Source organism: Lichenostomus cassidix, chromosome 2, assembly GCF_008360975.1.
Source record: "Lichenostomus cassidix isolate B80296 chromosome 2, HeHo_3.0, whole genome shotgun sequence".
NCBI lineage: Eukaryota > Metazoa > Chordata > Aves > Passeriformes > Meliphagidae > Lichenostomus > Lichenostomus cassidix.
The window spans coordinates 28266470-28286610 of NC_139482.1; the positions used below are offsets into that span (position 1 = coordinate 28266470).

General features: G+C 34.7%; 1 protein-coding gene across 8 annotated transcripts in view; it reads right to left on the reverse strand.

Annotated features, from left to right (window-relative positions):
• DGKB (diacylglycerol kinase beta) overlaps positions 1-20141 on the reverse strand; it is a 455069-nt gene that overhangs the window by 220753 nt on the left and 214175 nt on the right. For all 8 annotated transcript variants that reach the window (XM_085050831.1, XM_085050830.1, XM_085050829.1 and 5 more), the window contains 4 exons: positions 12856-12973; positions 10031-10119; positions 9835-9951; positions 5665-5763 (listed from right to left, as the gene is read on the reverse strand). In XM_085050831.1, the coding sequence (XP_084906957.1) occupies positions 5665-5763; positions 9835-9951; positions 10031-10119; positions 12856-12973 (423 nt within the window). The remainder of the gene's footprint in view (positions 1-5664; positions 5764-9834; positions 9952-10030; positions 10120-12855; positions 12974-20141) is intronic.

The window sequence follows — 20141 nt, forward strand, 5'->3', positions numbered from 1 at the left end:
AATTACACATCAAATCACAATCGCATCTTTCTCGTTTAGCATGTTGGTCTTAGTTCATTCAGTTTTCTGAAGACAACTTGCCTTACATCTTGCACTCATTCAATACATGCATCAGCATGTGGTCCAACACTTTTGACTGGATTTGCAACTCGAAATGAACTTGGGCTATAGCAGCTGATTATATACACTGTCCAAGAAAGACAAAAGTGTTGGAAAAAATTGTGAAAATAAAATCATATTAAACTCTAATGGGAGAGGATGTAAGGAATAAACTTAGAAGCAGACAGTAGTGATGAGCTGTGGGCAGGCAACTGGATATAACTTAAAATGATTGAATGGCTGCCATTTCAGTTTATCAGCATTTTATTATTTTAACATTGAACTGTGTTTGTCGAACAGCTAATTAGTAAGGAAGATACATTTTCCTCCAGGGCAATTATTAATTTCCTTCTGACTTCAAAGAAATGAAAAAGCTCTTAGTGTAGATAAGCACACCATTATATTTCAAGTCTGATTTAGATTCTCAGAGAACTGAAGCTGCAATATGATACACAATTGAAAAGGAAAAAAGTGGTTTGTTTTGTTTTTTAAATCTCTTTCAATTGCCATGTCATTACTTAATATTCAACAACCAGATTTAAATTCAACTCCCCCTCCAAGCATATATATTCAAATAACTTTTTTTTTAATAGCATCTCTGTTCAGAAAGTCAGGATAAGACTAATACTCAACTTCAAAGGAGTGAGTTGCTCATAAAATGCTTACACACTGTACTGACTTTCTGTGCTCCATGTTGAGCTTGGATTCAACTGAGCTAAAACTGATCTCTACTATTATAAAAACAGAAGAATCATTTTAGGATTAATAACTGGAAAGGGGATTAAGAAAGCTCATTCTTCAACCAGGCAAGGCTAATTCCCTTTTTCTCTCTCTACAACTGCGCTTTGCGACATGAATAACGTCTACATACCTCACAGGAAAATAATATTAGTAAAACATATTACCAGACATGGAAAAAATATCTATTGAACTCTACTGAAATTATAACATAGCCAATAGCTATTATATCTAGTCTCTTTAAATACTGACAGTGAAAGAAAATTCTTAAACAGTATTTTCAACTTTTATTCTGTATTACTTTTTGCCAGAATGTCAACACACTTGCTATATTTACACAAAAGTTCAAAGCTATGGATCATAATGTTTATTGATTAGTAGAATAAGGCACATTTCCTATCATAAATATTTGTAATCTGCTGTGTATATTTTTTTACACACTCAAATACAACTAATCATAAACAGAAGATTTTTGAATATTTGTGGTTTTGTACAATAAAATGCCAAATCAAACAGGAATCGGATAGATGTTTCCTCCTGTAAAATTTATAGCAATTTGTATTTTAAAATAATAGGTCAAGTGAATTGAACTTAAAATAGTATTTTATATTAGTGTATATAAACAGATCTACACTATGATGTATAAAAATTCTATGTATTTTATATATACAAATTTATCACTATAGATATATTCCATATTTACATAAATTGAATTTATGCTTAGATTCCTTTGGCCTAAAAAGTTATAACATCTTCACTACAATAAATAGAGATCAAATTCTTTCACAAGAGAGAAGAAACAAAATGCAAATTGTTTCAAACTTTTTATCATGATGACCCATTTTTCCCAGAATGAAAAGCAATAAAGTTGGATATCAAAACACAATCAAATGTACCCAGTTTTAAGGGTTTTTTTATTATTTCTTACCTTAAATATCATACCAGAACCTCCACTTTTGACATAAACTGGTTACTACGGGGACAGAGATAATTGCCATATAATAATGCTCACAATTGTAAGAGGGGTACTTCATGTCTTACAATTTATTCCCTAATTTTATTTTTATTCCACAATTAACAGTTTTAACTATAATTTTTAAAAACAATATTAGAAATTAATTGAACAAAATTCATTGTAAAACTCACATATACAATAGGAGAATCAAAATTATCATGCATTATAAAATAAATATACATTATTATTTATTAAATAGTAAGCTTTCATTTGTTGTTTTGTCACTGCTCAGGGCTGTATCTATTTTGTCGGGAAATTGAAAATCTAATTACTTTTCTACAGACATAAATAAAAATTAGAACAGTCTAAATGTTCATCAATAAATGGGGCAAAGTAAAGGAAGGCATGAAATGAAGGAACCAACATGTATGTTAGCATTTTTCCCTTTCTGCCTTGCAGAGGGACGGTGAGGGAAACTGTCTCATAAGCAGAGACCAATCTTGTTTTCTTCACTACTCACTCATCTCATTCCAATACCCAGTTTTAAACCTGGTTATGATCTAATTCTGTTCTCCTGGTAGGCTAGGATTCAATTGAGTTAAAGATTTTTAAACTCACTGCCAGTCAACCTTATCATGAACTTTCATTATGTGCATGTAATTAATTGGGTCCAATGAACAATATCAGTACTGAGTTATAGACTTTTCCCCCCCACCATATAATTAGAATATAATTACCCACAGGATATCAGAATGATGCAAAACCTTTCCTCTAAATGTGCCCTCATTAGGAAACAAGTCTCAATGTACATTTATTCAATCAGTATGAATTAATTAAAATGTTACTGAAATAAAAGAGAGTAACATTAAAGTGTATCTGACATCTATTAAAAGACTATCACTTGAGATCTGCACACAGTTTATAACAAAACTTATTTAACTTGAACAAAAAACTTCACCATGCAACAAGCCTTATATATGATAAACAGAAAAGCAAAAAGGACTAAAGCTGACAGACTACATTATAGTAAAACATTTAAAATTACTCCAGTGAGATATGAAAAATCTTTATAAGACATTGAATCTAGATAGATGTATGATGTTTTCACAATGCACACAGTATCAAGTATATGAGTTTTCCCATCATTTCTTTTTCAGCTGACGACGTAGCTTATCATATTTCAGAATAACATCTGCCAAGCTCTACTTTGTGCAGTTTTGAAGATGGGAGGACCCTTATTTAACTCAGACCAGCCATCTAACTTTCAGATAATAAGGCATTTTGGTTCTCTCTTCAGCCACTAACAGTCACTCAGCTAAGAGATCATTTTGGTAGCACCAGTACAATAGCTGGTGCTGTGAAACGCAATTTATGAAAATGTCGTTTAACTATGTAGGAATTGTTGAGGCTGGACTTCACAAGAACTGAAGAAATGAGACATGAGAAATGTTGGATGAAAAAGGCAATAATATCAACGTGCCTAATTTAGCGAAAGAGAAAAGATGAGAAGGGATTTAGTCTGTGCTCTTGAAGGAAAACTTAGGAGAAGACATCTTGTTCTGAGATGAACTCAGCAGTTTTCTGGAAGAAATCTGGACTTCCAAAGAAGTCACAGGTGGAAGGGAAGGCAAACAATTTTAGGAGATCAAAGATACACAATTTTTCATCTTGCTATTTTCCCTATATTCTGTGGGAGGAGAAAATACACTCTTCTCTGACACCTCAAACTACTCAAGGATAAGTCTGGAACAGCAAGCATTACGGTTATCTGCTTTTATTTACCTTCCACATATACACAGCATTGCAAGAATATTATTGCTCAGCTGATCACTGAAGCTAAATGGGACCTAGATGAAGGACCCTTCCACAGTCAGATCTGCATGCCTGAACACGTAATTTTTATTAACAGACACACTTCCTATTGCGTGGTTAGACAGTTTTGACAAGGATATATTCACTGGTTTGGCCGTCATTATTGAGAATGCTGGTCTCACATACACTGAAGTATTATGTTTCTCAAAAGGAATCCCCACAACAGGAAATGGGAGACACTAATTAAAAAATTGCTGACACAAATTATATGTACACTATAACCAATCACTTTGAGAAGAAATTACTATTAGCTAGGTCAGTGAGGTACTATTTTTAACATAATTAAACTCAGGATTTTAATGCATTTTTGGAAAAAACTACTAGATGAACAAATATACTACAGAATTATAAAGTCCCCATTAAATCACCTTAAAATATATTTTCCATTCCTAACAATATAAACTGTGCTGAAACGCATGTCTTGCGTTGCATTGTTAGAAACATGATTCCAATACGGGAAACATATTTACTTCTGCTTATGCCTTGAAAATTTGGAGATAAAACAAACCTATTCAAGGGTGATTTGACTCTGGAGTGGTTTTGCTTATCCCCTAAACAACTTAACTAAACTCCAGTTGCGGAATAAAAATCTTAATTCCTCTATTTCTCTTCCTCTCCTGAAATGAAAATGTAGTTATGCCAATATAATTGAAGATAAAATATCATGCTGAGGTTTCATTCCATTTATACCAATGGCAAATGATAAATAACATTATAATGAAAACAACAGCCCAATAAAAGAATCATAATTTCCAGATGCAAATTTTTACAGTATGACCTCAAGTCCTGAAAATTAAATAAGGTAAGAAACAATATAATCATGCAACAAACTTAAAATGATATTTTCTATTATTTATTTTACATTACTTAAAATATAAAATATCTTAATTAAAATAATATAACTATTAATCAGAACTTGTCCAGATAATACCAAAATACCATAGAAACAAACTACAAAGCCACTCTTGTGACTTAAAAAATATTTAAAATATTTCATAAATGTTAAAAGCGGGTTTCCATTGCTTTTACCGTCATTGAGAGCAATGGAATAATCCAAAACTACACAAGCAGAGGTCTAGCAAAATCTAGCATCTGCTCCTTAGATTTATAAACAAACAGCCAAAAGTATTCATTAGAAAACAAGTAATTCACAATAGGCGCGAATATTATTACCAATGATCAGCAATTGGTTCAAGATTAGGATGTATATTTTCTCTTTTTTTTTGCCTCCCCTCAATAAATTACACTTTCTTAAGTTCAAGCATTTCTTACACTTATTATGAAATATATTTAAAGAGGACCACTCATCTGTTCTCTTATGAATATGATGATGCTATGACTTTCATCAGCATAAAATATCCAATTTAATATGTGAATACATAAGTTAATTCTCAAGCTCTTTTTTAATGACAAATTGGTCAGCTCTTTTCTATACAACCTACACATAGCATGCATTTTTATTTTCATTGAATTGAGTTATTGTTTTTGTGGACAGAGAAATTTACTGTCCACGACTGCAGAATAAAATATACCATAATGTTGATGCATAGCTTACTGCAAGACCAGTGTCATCATTCTAGGTAACCTCCGGCTTAGATCAGAGACCTCAGCATTGCAGATATACAATATGCATCCCAAGCAAAAACTGCCCATAAGAATAACTTCATTATTCTGGGAAGTTGGATCTATAAAAGATGTAAAATGTAGAAGTGTTCTGCCTATACAGTTTCTGGTAAGTACAGTCTGAATAAGTGATAAAACCTGAGTCAGCTTCAGTTATAATATGCCCTACAGAAAGTTCATTCTCACTGAGGGAAAATGCAATATGCAGAGGGTAAAACACCCTTATGCCAATAAAGCCATCAGCCAGGATTACACATTGTGTTTAAGGTTCACATAGTCCTGTGAATTTAACAAATAGCAGGCAGTCAGTCCCAACAGTGTTTTAGTACTGATCATGAGAGAGCATTACAACTGAAATTAACATACAGACAACTCACCAATACTACTGGGCAGATTGATGTGGGTGGTAAAATATGGTCCTTCAAAGGTCCACAGTCACATTCAGGTTTCAGATGTGAAGCACACTTGTTATGCAACTACATGAAGACAGAAAATGAGATTCAACTTAGACATTTTACTCTTACAGTGTAAGAAAATGGGCATCTTAAAATGGGGTGAGCCTCATTAACCTAATTGTTACTGAAGTACTGTAAGGAAAACGAAACATACTGCAGTGGAAAGCCCCGTAGGATGGACAAAGCTAACGGATTTATAATGAAGAATTATGGAATAAAGTATTTTCCAGTTTGGAAATTATATGTGCGGATCAGCACACAGAATAAGAGCATTGCATGGCAGTACAGCAACATCAGCATACTGGAACTGGTGACCAAAACTTTCATTTCAGAGGAGACCTCCTTGCACTGAGCCAGGAACTCCTACTACTAGTGAGTAATTAAAGGCAGCTTTTGACACTACTGGCGTAAATCTGCCTCCTTCCTGAAGCTGATAGCCACTACACATTCAAATACAAGAGAACAACATAAGAATATCCTATGTTAAGCATCATTGGGTAAATTTTGATTGTGACTGAATCAGTGTTCAGGCTTCCACCGACTGCTGAGGAACCTGAATTACCGTCCTTTTTCTAATTTAGTCTTAGCATTCATCCAGTTTTCTCAAAAGCAATGACAACAGTTGTACTCTGAAAACACGAAAAGAATATGCCCAGATCTGCTGACTGAAAGAGCATTGGTTTATTTCTGTTTTGTTACAGAGGTTGAATGGACAAATGTCTCTATAACAGGAACATAAAACGGTAACAAGTAATGATAAATGATGAAATATTTTGCATTACCAATTAAGATTTCTTGTTCATAATTCACAATTTAATTCAAATGTCTCGAAATATTCAGCCATGCAAAGGCACAGTTGTGTGCTTGGATCATGCAAAGTATTCGCAAATAATTTGTATCCTTCACTATATCATTAGATATAGTCAGAATCAAATAAACCTAATACTGTGAAATCTTGTGAAAGTTTATTTTTCTGGACTCAATGATTCTAAAGGTCTTTTTATTCTGCATTTTTATCTCTGCATTGATTCAATGAAATGCATTAAGTTGTTCAGATAACACCCCTTTCCCATACAGATGGACATTTTTGAAAAAGCATGTGAATTTACAGTAAAGAAAAATAATCAGGTTAATAATTACCAGGAGCTGTGAGGTAAAAATCTTATTAACAACTGATTTAATTGGTATAACAGGCAGCATACAGCATTAGTTCAACAGGTTCAAAAGCTGTTACAAAACCTGTAGTTCAATGTCTCCATCTGTAAATCACATTTTTTCAATGACTGACTCATTTTCATATGAGTTCATTGACTCATATGAACTCTATTAAAATTACAATAAAATTGTACCAATTGCTGATGTATATAAACTTTACCAGTAATATGGTCTTTATAGAATTATCTGGCACATTTAATTTTGACATGACATTTCTGAATTTTGAACTGAATGCACCTAATATTAGCCTTGTCCATATTCATTTATACTGCAAAGTTACCTTTTTAGCCAGTTTCTTAGCAACAGAAAATAAAAGTCTAACGAGTTTCGATTTACTCAGAGTATTAAAGCCTTATTGTGAGGGTATTTTGGTAGCCCTGTAATCTAAATCATTTGTCATGCTAATTCTCTGCCTCAGTGGTAAGGCTACTTGTACCATAATTAATGCACACCAGGCCATGTTACATCAAATAAAAGTATCTTCACACATTCAGTGGTAATTAGCAGCTTTGCTACTCAGTGGCATGCAAACTTATCTGTGAAAAAATAGCTTAATCTTCTTATTAGTCTCTGCTGATCTCTGACAACAGAATTGGCACATAGCAAATAACAGAAAAGGTAGAAGAAACATAGCCATAATGAAAATAACACTTTGACACAAAGATATAAAATAATATGCATCCTTTCTCAAAAAAACCCATATTTTTGCATGTTTTCAATACATTTCCCCAAAAGTTCCTTACCCTAAACCTACTTCCTGTAGAATATTACCTCCCTCACAAACCTGCAAAGCAGGAAAAAATGTATTTTCTGGACAGAAAATGAGGGGGGGAAAATTTACATGACCATGGTAGAGAACTACAAATTATATAGAAGAGGGATCACGGATTTGGCTGAGAAGTCAGTATAAGAAGCCTCCTTAGTGAAGAATGCCTCTAAATTTTGGGACTTGAGTCAGTTATTTGACATCAGAAGTGACCCTATTAAGTTGTAAGGACAGATATTTAAAACGCATGGAAGAGGCTCAGAATTAGTTCTGTAATAGTGAGCATCCTCCTCGACTACAAGCCGTAAATGTTTGATACAGGGAGCTGAAAAACGTATGAAGGATGTGAGGATAATTAGATAACTTCAGAATACCCATTCAAAAATCATGCATCTGTTAGAACTTTAAAACACTTTTTTTCTGTAATAAAGGAATTACTCTTATCAAATTAAGTTATTGCAACAGAATATATTGAATACAGAGAGTAGCAAGTGAATAGAAGTTTGAAAAATAAGTTGCAATATTAAAAAATACTCGTTTTTCACGTATGTGTCTAATTTACACCTGAAGCTATAAAAAGAATAAAAGTTAATATATTTGTTTGAAAATACAAAATTACTTTGTAAAAAAAGAATTTTTAAATTACTGAAGGAAATAAATTGAAAAATTATAAACCTTAGTGCCAACGTTTTCAGTTTCAGCTGTCAAAAACACAGACCCATTCCTAATTGGAATTTTGACAGCTATTTAGGCATTTAAGTAAGCACACAAGCACCCAAGATATTTTCAAAAGAATTTAGCCTTTTCCTTTAGAGTGATTTCAATTATAAATCATTCCTCAGTACTTCTTCAGTGAATAACAGTTCTTATGAAAATCCTCTGAATCTTGATGTACAACTTCAAGGAGTAAAAGACCTTTATAAATCTGGTCCAGATTCATATGAAATAATGGGAATATAATTTCTACTGAGAAAATACAGAATTTGCAACTTCCTTTGACTTAAAAAGTCCATATATATTACACTATATATATTTCTTGAATTATACACCCATATTACACTGATGAAAACACTTCTATATCTATAACAAAACACCCTTTTTTGTCTTACTAAACACATATAGCCCTTGCCTAAGTTTAATTATCTGCATGCAAAACATTCTGGATTGGGTGTTTTACTCTTTACATAAATTATCCAAATTTTGACAGCAATCTGGACTACATATTTGCTTTCTTCTAAAATATTGTTTTTTAAGTAATCATAACAGCTTATCACTGAAAGTATTCTGGATCTATTTTCTTTGATGATGTTTCATATTTTGTCTTCTTGTTTTAAGAGAGTATGTCATAAAACATCCAAACTTGTATTGAAAACAAACATTCACCAATGCCTCAGTCTCATATTATTATTTAAAGCACTGAACAAACAACTGCTGTTCCGTAACAATAATAATAATGATATCAGCAAAACCAGCAAATACACACGAAGAAGGCTGAATCTCACCCCATTTAGATTTAAATCCTGCCCTGGCTGGAAACAGAAATACTGGCATTGCTCCTTCTAGCATGAAGATCTCACTTATAAGGGCAGTGTTCCCTGAATGTCATTAGTTTCAGTTACTGGTTCCTGCTGAATAAGGAGTGCACAAAAGTTGTATATATTTGACTTGGTGCACAGATTAGTATATTATCAATTTGTCTCTGCTATTATTCCCAGACACTGGGAATCACTTTATCCTACCAGATGTCCTCAATTTCATTTGCCTGTCAGTACATCACCAATTAGACCCAGTGTCACAGTGACCTTAATTTTCCTGGTACTGAAAACTCTTTTGTAATCTTTCTATAGCTTAGATTGGGAATTCTGCTCTTTAGTGTCGTTCATTATTTTCATTTGGATATTGTCATGAAACAAAGTACACCTTTAAGAATATTTGCTTCCCACAGTTAAAAAGTCCTAAGAATATGCTGCATATACCGTTCCTTAAACACACACTAATCATTGCTGATGACTAAATTGAATGAGACATTCCAGATTATGAGGCTACAGTAAGAAATTCAGTAATTTTTATCTCTCGAACCTGCATGGAAGGTTTTACTATAGTATACTCACTGTAATCTGACACCAAACACAGTGAAGTCCAGTCAAGCCTTGGTAACACTTTATGGTTTTGTGACACTTATCACATTTTGTTGGACAGTTTCCTTCTACCCAGAAATGGTGCATTACCTGCAAAAGAAAATGTGGATATACATAGAGTTACTGAATTAACAGGTACATGGCAAAGTTAATGCTACTCCAAACTTACATCAGTATTCTTTTTAGACTTGACGTATGTTTTGATGCAAGATGCAGGAGCTCTTGAGACACAGCGTTCATGGACTGTATACTTGCAAACTGAAAAAAAGACACACGTTATTCCATGTTGAGGCAATGGTGTTTCTGACTACCTTTCTAGGAATCAAATAACACTACCAGCATGTCATCTCTACATAATCAATCCAATCAGTCAATGAAAACTCAAACTTGACTGCTTTTTCAATGGAATACAAAAGGCCAATTAGAACAGGAAATATTATGCAAGTGAGAAATCCAAGAATGCACTATCATTGCATAACAGGAAATGCTTAATTAAATCAGACCTCACTAAATTTTTTCACAATAATTCCCAAATGACACAAATTTTAAAGACAAATTGGTGACTGCCAAATGGTTTGGTGTTGTTTGCTAGTAGGAAGAAACATATATTTTACAAACTGTAGGCATGAGAGCAGCTGGCAAGCACAAAAATAAAAGCCAATGAATTTATGTTGTTCCTCCCATTGTTTTATAAATCTTAAATGGCTGCTTAGTCCATTTCCAAATAGCAATTGTTTTCATGCATTCCACATAATCACCATAACTTTAACCCTTGTTTTACAAAATACTGACTCCTGAGAAGGTTTTTTTTTGCCCCCAAGGCCTCCAGTCTTAGGTAACTACTCTTGCTGACCAGGCTGTGAAGATCACTCTAGCGGCATTTGGAAAACATACAAATGTCAGAGTACAATGCAAAGCTCTCCTGACTTCCATGATACAACTGTGCCAATATAAGGAAATAATGCTACAGCTTATGCCTGCATTCAATAGAGTCAACTATTAAAAACTGAGAATGAATTTCTCCCTGCATGGTATATGTCTCACGCTTTTGACCTCGAGAGCAATTAAGCACAAAGTACTTCTAAACACCTTGCTTGCACCTATTACACAAACCCAGTGGGAGGCGCAGCCATTAATCAGACAAACTGCAGGGAGTAACATTGTTGATTGGACCATGGAGGGATGGTGAGGACCCCTGTGGTTCCCCCCTTCTTTTTTTTTTCCTCCCACACAATCTAAAATGCAAATAATGGAATCTATAGCAATGCTTTGAAATTATACTGGAGAAAAAGCTTAGCTTAATAAGGAAATAGTGAAATAGTTTTGCAAGTAGACTCATGCCTCTTGCTGCATGAAGTAACTGAAAGGAGCATGTGGATGCTCTTCAGACACTCTGAGATCATTGTTCTCACAAAATAAATGCCAAGCGCAATATTAAATACATTCTCAAGAGGTACACTGCAGCAGAAAAAAAATTACAGCTCTTGCAAGGCTGGTCTTCTTGTGACAGTTTACATAACTGGTCTACCCGTTTCTGATAACTACTGAAGACAGTGATCTACATTATTTCCTCAATAGAACTCTCTTTCCTACATGTGAGTCTAATTTTTTCACAATGTAAGTCTGACATAAAAAAAAATAAAGAATGTAAGATTTCAAGACCTAATAGTCAAATGAGCATTTTATATATATATGTATTCCAGTTACTGCCATCAGCATTTATTAATCTGAAGTTATGCAATTTGTATTTTTCTGAATTTTAATAAATTCATCTTTCTCATTTCATACTATGGTGAATGAAATTATATGATGTGCATACAAGGATTTACATCCAAATTATAGTTTAGATAGGTCTGTGGCTCCCAGAGGAGAGAAATGGTCAATTCAAAACCCTCATTCATTCAGACTAATCTCAAGGTACATCAATAGAACTCTACAGGTAGAAAGGTCCTGATCAGCTATGAGGGGCTATCTTTCATACCAAAAACTGTGAAAGTCTGTTACACTAAAAAACTGATTATTTTACCAAAACAGAAGAATGAAAGGTGACTCGGTACCATCAGGAGAAGAATACAGTTGTGTACTAAAGACCTCATTAATCTAATGGAACAGGGCATAACATGAACCAATCACTTGAACCACATACAAGACACACTCAAATCAGAAAAAAAAAGTCTTAAAAAAAAAAGCTATGGATCATTCATTTCTGGAAACTTTCAAATGGAAACAAGGTATCTTTCAGCAAGCCTTGGTTTCTAAAAAGATGTGTTATGAGGTGGTTAAACACAGATTACCAGGAAATACAAAGATACAGCCCATGGAATTGAAGGTTAGTAACTGCATCTTATAGTCTAATGAAGGTCATACTAGATGCAGTACCTTTTCTATGTTCCTCTCCTTAAAATCTATAATCAGTTAATATGTGGGTTGAGATTTATGACTACAAACCAAGTAACTATACAAAACTTTAGAACTGTTACAGAAACTTGATTTCTGGGAAACTGGGATTTTCACCTTCATAATTAACAAAACAACAATTCTGTGCAAAATTTGAATCAACAAACATAGGGCTTAGATTTTTGTTAAGCTGATACCTATTGTACAGTTATTAATAGAAAAAAAGAGGCGTAACAAAAACATAAAGTTAAAACTTAAGTCTGATACTCCCTAATACAAAATAAAAACCCATGGTAGTAAAGAAAAAAGTAGTAAAGAGCAAAGTAGTAAAGAGAAAAGAAAGACAGATTCCAAAGGGAGCTAACAGTAACAACCCTAAAAAAGCAGAAAAGTCCCTCAAACAACACATTTTAAAGCCAAATAGCCTAAAAAATATTTCAAAAAGAACCTTGGGCACTCAAATAGAGAAGTCAAGGGGGAGACACTACTGTGGTGGCAATGGTTTTGTACTGGGAAGGTACTAGTTCTCGTTACGCAGCAAGAACATTTCTAGGAATAGACATGAAAGCAAATGGACACTGAAATGCTTATACTCACAAGAACAGCAGAGACCTTGCTTGCCCACTCCGATCAGCATGTTCAAACAAAGATTACAGTAGGCAGGCTTGTTAAAGTGTTTCAATCTCCATACATGCTGCCCATCATCTTTCACATTCTGCACAGGACATGAGAAAAACAGATTTCACTTAATTAACAATGAAATATGTAAGTGCCAATAAAAATTGGAGATTGACTCAAGAGCATAAAAGACAAGCTGTTACTGCCTTTAATACTCTACACCACATCACAGCATAATAGTTCTAAATACACAGGCAGTGATATAACATAAAAAAACCTTCAGAAGCCCATGGACATCCATGTCTTTCAAAAACAACTTAGAAAAAGCCACCAGGCTGCTGTCACCACTTGCTCACAATGATATCAATGTATCTAGGCTGTTATTACTTTGCTACTAGCATTAAAAATAAGGGTTTTTTCTAGACTAATCCTAAAAATAAAGGTACTGCAGGTCAGAAGATAAAACTCCCCAAACCAAGAAATAGAAAGGGTTTTCTAAAAACACACAGATATTCTTAATGCCTGTCAGAATTAGGTACATATATCAACATATGTGAAACAGGAAAACTAACCACACCACAATTGCTATTCCCAGCTTTAAATGAAGTCAATCTATACTGCCAATAATCTATCAAAACCCACGTATTTAAGGGTGAGATTTACATCTTAGACTTCTTCTCCAAAAATGGAATTCCTAACATTTAGTGTCCAATTTTTCAGTCAGCTGTTGCACCATATTCAAGTTTTTAATGAATAAATTGATCAGCTCACTGGCACTTACAACTTAGGGCCCACTGTAACTTACATGAATCTCTAAAATATTATCAAATCATTTATTTTTATGAAAGTAAGCTTTCTGTTGGATGATTCTCTTTTTCTTTCTTAATGGAATCATTCTGAGACCTCTCCATTATTTGAAGGTTTATAAAATGATATTCACTTGGTACAGATGTTAAATTAATTCTCTAAATTCCTGGCTTTTTGACAATACTGGCCATCAGGCTTTTTCCTGTCTACAATCATCAGAGATTTTGATTAAAAAAAAAAAAAAATGAACCTAATATAGTATCATTAGATTTTTTTAAAAAAACATTCTCTGTTACCAAATACAACATCCAATGGAACACAAGCAGTTAATGCCCATCAGCTGGAAACAGGCTGCTTCCTTGTGTATTGTCGAAACTCTGTAGTCTGCTCGGTCATGTCATTGCCCAAAAAAATTGCCACATAGCTAAAGGAAGTCACACCAATTTCCATTTCTCAGAAACCACATCAACAGCTGGTTCTTATCCAGTTTCCAACTTCTCACATCAAACTACTATTATTTGTCATCATGTATATACAGTAGTCCTGACTAGATTTTCAATAATATGATAGTTTTCACTAAGAAGAATAGTCAATGTAAGTTGGTGAGCATAAATTTTAATAAAAATTTAGTTTTATCCTATATTAGCATATACTGTATGAGCTATGTCCTCAAAAAGCAGTATTGCTCTGTTCTAGGAGTTGGAAATTAATACACATCAAATACGATGAAGATTTCTTCATCCTTTTGGACAACAAGAAAAATCCTGCAGCAAAATCAGCACTCTATCAAATTAAGAATGCTTGGCTGAAAGCTGGGTCTAAACCAGGACATAATTTTGAATATTTCCTACAAGTTACCTAGAAACAAAAAGAACTGAAGTCAGTTAAAATATTTTTTTTTCCTCTAGTGAGATATCAGAGCATAAGTAATAGCTCCCCCAATATTACCAGCAGGAGTTCAAATGCCATCTCTGACAGCTGGGCAATGTCAGGGTCCCCTTTCTGCAGAAAAAGCACAGCAGATGCCTAATGTGGGATTCTCAGGCTGGCAAAGAGTGTGGAAGTTTTCCAATTTCCCCTGAAGAAGCAGAAATAGATTCTGCAGCTGTGAAGCACTAGAAGCCTGTCAAGCTCCTTCATGACTGGCAGCTGAAGAGGATGTATTTCATTAAACAGAGCTCTTTAACTTCTATTTTTCTTCCCATCTTACTACCATATTCCACACATTTTTGAAGTATTGTTAAACTACAAAGTAGTATGTGAATTTCAAGTCTTCTGAAAGTAGGCAATTATTCACTAGACAAAAAAGATCATGTAAATCCTTCTGAGAAAAAACAGCAAACAATGTACACTTTGATTTTAACATCACTCAGGTCATCAACAGATACAGCCATATACCACAAGCACTTAAAATGTGAGCTGACCAGCCTTCCTTACCAAAATACTTGCTGCTTATGAAAATCAACAGAAATTCATACTTATGTATAAACTTGCCCCTCTTCCACATTAATTTTGTGTTACTTATTCTTTTTAATTTTATTTTTAAAGAATGACCATTACATGTGAATATGTGGCTTCTTATTTGAACAGAACATATGGTCTAACTTAGCTGGCATTTTCCTTATCAGAAAAACAAACAAGTCTTGATGTGGGTGTTCTGCCAATTAAAACACTTAGCTGTGTTACAGACTGCAACTGATGCAAATCCATTACATAAACACAATGCACTTTTGGAAAAGAGCAAATTAAATTTTTGCTCTTGTGCACTGCCAAAAATAAGCAATAAAGTGTTGCATATGATTATGCATGCATATAACTTTTTAAAACACTGCCAAGAGGAAAAAAAAAAAAGACATAATTTGAAACAAAACCCCCTCAATGCAAGTCTTTAAGTATGAATAAAATCCACAATTCTAACACATCAGTGCATTTACTGACATTAACTCATTTTGTTTTCATATCCTGAGAAAGAGTTTAAAAACAAATAGACATTAAGATGATCTCAAAACAGGGCAGGTACAGTAAAAATCTCTTCCTCACTTCATTATACACATCACTGAAAATCAAGCCTCCATATGTCATACCCAGACTTTAAAACATAATGACAATAGTAACATTTATTTTGCTAACAATGGCTCTCTTAACTCATAGTCCTGACTCTGCTACCATGGGTTTGATTGCCAAAACTACCTGACCTTAAAGAGGAAGTCAACCATAAAAGAGCCAACCTTAGAATTAGTGGAAAATTTTATACTAGCATAGACTTTAGCTACACATTCCTAACATGGTTTAATATTAACCTACATCAGCTTTTTAGATATTTTTGTATAAAGGTTGACAAAGAGATCTTCGAGATGTTGAAACTTAAAACAGGTAATGAAATCACTGAGAAATTCTGATCCTAGCAAACACCCTCCAACAACAGCTACGGATTGTCTAAAACACCAGAATGCTCAGTTTTTTCAATGAGAAGAGTCAATAACAAGCATCCAAGTGAGAAGGATGCTATGGAGTAGCTGTTATTCTCTCACTGATTTTTTTTGTTTCCATTTAATTTAAAAATATTTCCTTGACTTGTTCAAGACAATTTTATGATTGATTTTTAGGTATTGTTCAGTCAGTGGGAAAGTGAGAAGAGTTTCCATTAAACTATGCAACATCTTCTTTTAAACCAAATACAGTTACATTCTATACTCCTTTGGTTGGCTCTCAGCAAAGAATTCATATCAGGTTTTGTTTTGCTCAATTTGCTGTGGGAAGAGGGGGTTTTAAGTCTCCTCTTGGTCAAGTGGAGAGAGAGTAACCTGACTGAAGAGACACACTATTTGGGAGGGCTCCTCACTCCTAATTTCTCAAATATTTTGTGAGTGTGTGTGTGCTTGACAAAGCAAAACAAAACAAAAAGCTTCCAAAGCCTTCATTCATGCACTCATCCAGAAACAGAAAAGGGAGTGTAAAAGGGAAAATTAAATTGTTGAAAAAAAACTTCATAAATAGCCACAGTATGAAGTTTCCCTGTCCAAAATCGGCAACCATCTGCCACTTGCAGAGACGCCGATTCTGCAGAAACTAAATTGTAAATAATGGTAAATCTGTATAACTGCATGAAACATTTTACACCTTAGACACAGACGAGGTTACTTCCTCCTGACTCTTCTGGGCTTTTTTCAACCTAGAGACAAAAGGGAAAGCGGGGCTGTAGTGAGGAAAGGCTTTTGCGGACATCCCGCACGGATGCGGAGCGGGCAGAGCCCCGGAGCGGCAGCGCGGGCAGAGAGGACGAGCAGCGCTCTGGTGGCACCTCCGGCCACCCAGCCTCGCACGGCGGGGACACCGCGCCCTCTGCGGGACACGCCGTGACACCGGGCCGGCAAAACTGCTCCCCTCATCCCTCACGGGAACCTGCTTCCAGCCGGCAAGGAGCCGGCATAAAGGCGGGGAGATACAGCTCCTAGGAAGCGCTCGGGTTTGCCCTCCATGCATGCGAACAGCATATGGCGCAGCGAAACTTTCGGCCTTTTGGAAAACTCACCCGCCACGCTTCAGAAAGGACTGACAGAAATGTCACTCAGGACAATAAAAAAGGCCTGATTGCCCTTCTCCCTCGCTGAACAAAAGAAATAGAAATCTATGAAAGTGCCCAGGTGTAGAGCAGTCATTTCAAGCTTCGGCCCGAAGGAATTACTGATGGCATAGCAGATACCACTCCAGAGTTGCTAATTTTAGCAAGTCTCGAGTTTGGTTCCATTTTAACATACTCACAGCTCAAAAAGTACTGCAATAATAATGGAATACACAATGTAAGAAGCAGTATTTCTGAAGAAACATTCCTTCCCACATTTAATCAAAAAATCTTAAAATGTTGCTCTTTAAATTATTTCTCTGCAATCGCATAGTATTTGCTACCTCGGGATCCAAAATAAAATTGTAAGAGTATTTCCTTACTATTTAATTGAGGCACAGTCACAATTCAACACTAATATTTGTCCCATCAAAATTTACCCTGATTTTAAGGTGAACTGGGTTGAAAATTACAATTGGTGATTTAAAAGAAAGGCATATTGGCCTAATTTCAAATTATTGATGACTTTATGAGCATTTATTGGTTTTCAACTTCTCTCTCACCTTCAGACAGCTTTTCAGCAACTTTACAGTACCAGGTACAGTGCAACCGTGACATCTAGTGGCCAGTGGAGAGGGAATAAAATACTTCCCTAAAATACAGCATTTCTTTAAACTAGCACTTACGAACTTGCAGTTTGTACTTCCTTTATGTGCAATCACTGACAGAGGTGATAGCAATTATTTGGTCTCACTTTTCCAGTAAAAAACATCTGGCATGAAATTACTTCAAAAGAGAAATCAAGTGCTTCTACCAAATCATGGTGGAATAATATTGTGCAACACATACCAAAGAGCAGAGTACAATGCTTATGACTGACAAAACCAATCATTAAGAGGCCTTTTGTGCACAGACTACGAAGAAAATTTTAAGTGATGCTAGGAGAGACAATGAGGTAACTCTCCACCTTCCCTTACAATGTTTATCTACTTAAATTAATGCAGAAGCAAATAAAAAGGTCAGAAACTTCAAAGGTTTCCACTGTGGAGAAGTAGAATAAATAGCCTAGTAGTCACTTATGTGCAATAGACCACTCCCCTAAAGAATCAGGACTAATGCAGGGATTTCTCTTTCCAGTTTGTGTTTGGGTTCGGGACTATTGCCTCATGATGCAAAAATAAATTTGGAAAGTTGATGAGGACTGTGAAAACTCCACACTGAAGTGTGATGCTCAGCAAAAAACTACCTCATACATTTATTATTAAAAATTACACCATATAAATAAAAATTTCCTCTATAGTTAACATTTTTTCTTTACAAAATTCTCACTTTACATGAGAGAATTTCTTGAAAAAAAGCAATCCATGAAACTGGAACAACTAAACATCAGATTAAGCATTACTTTGTCTTAACAACAAGGGTTTCAGTACATGCCACATAGAACACATTTAGACACAGCTAATTAGAAAAAGGATATCACCCAATTACAAATGGATTATATATGTATTCAATTCCAAGATCTTTTCTTCTAAAACAAGTTACCAAATAGCATGTATATCTATCTCAGAATCCCTGTAGAAAAAGAACTAATTAGGTTCTTAGTTAAATTCCTCATCTCGTACCCAAATTGTTTGTTTAGGACATGAACTGCCTTCAAAAGCACCAAAAAATCAAATACATGGTTTGTATCCTGGAACATTCTCAGAGCTAGAACTCTGTATTTCCCAAGTCTACCTTCACAACAACTCCAAAATCAAATCTTAGGAGGAAACAGAAAATAAAACCCAGCAAGATAAAACAAACTGGATATTAAGGTTGATTTCCTAGGGAAATTAGACTTTTTTATGCCCTTTTTCCTATTACCTTAATGACTCTAAACTGTGCCAGGAACTTTTAAATTAGTATAATAATCTCAAATAAATTTGAAGGACACTAGAAATCTCATGACAGTCTAGGAAAAAGGAGGTGGGGGGGCTGGATGCAGAGAGAGGGAGAGGGGAAAGGGAAATCAGGCAGATTTCCTTGTTACCACTTCAACAGGTGGCCGGCAAATACTTGTAGTAACAGCCTAACACTCCTTCTTTTAGAAGGGGATTAAGATGAGGTCAGAGGGCAAAGGCCACAAACCTGTGAGAGGTTAAGCTATCTCAACACCACCGTTCATAAGCGCTAGCTTATTATTTTATTTTGAAATAATATATCCGCACATCACTTAAATGCTCCTTTTTAAAAAAATTATTCTGACTAAATCATCTAACACAGTATGTAATAAAAACTGATTGAAAGGCTTTAAATGTAATATAGAACTTTTACATGATATCTGACCTTTCTATATAGCTGTAACAGGAAACTAAGGATTATGTACAAACAATGTAACTGAATTCTGAAAGTACTATGACAAATCTGCAGTTGAAATAACTAATCATAGCTTCGCTGATGTTAGCAGATCAAATTAGACCAGCTGAGAACCTTCTATAGTTCTAGAAGGTCTATACAACAGTTAAGTATATTACAGTCAGTGTTAATGGACCCAACCCAAAACAAACATTTCACTGGTATCATAACTTGTTTAAATAAAATATAGTGACAATTCTTGTCACTATCATACTAGACAAGCTCTGAAATTGATCTCTTGGATTTAAAATTTTGTCATTGCTGAATTCAGCACAGAAGCAAAACTTAGAAGAAGGTGACAGAACAGTCTGGTTGTTGGGTTCTTTCTTTGTCGGTTTTGGGTTTTGTTTGGGGTTTTTTGTGGTTTTGCTTTGAGATTTGGAGCTGGGGAAGGGGAGTGGTTTTGTTGTTGTTTTTTTTCCTCGTATTTTCAACACATGAAGATTACTTGGACATGTCTAAACATCATAATCCAGTAGGTTATGCCCCTTATTTTCACATA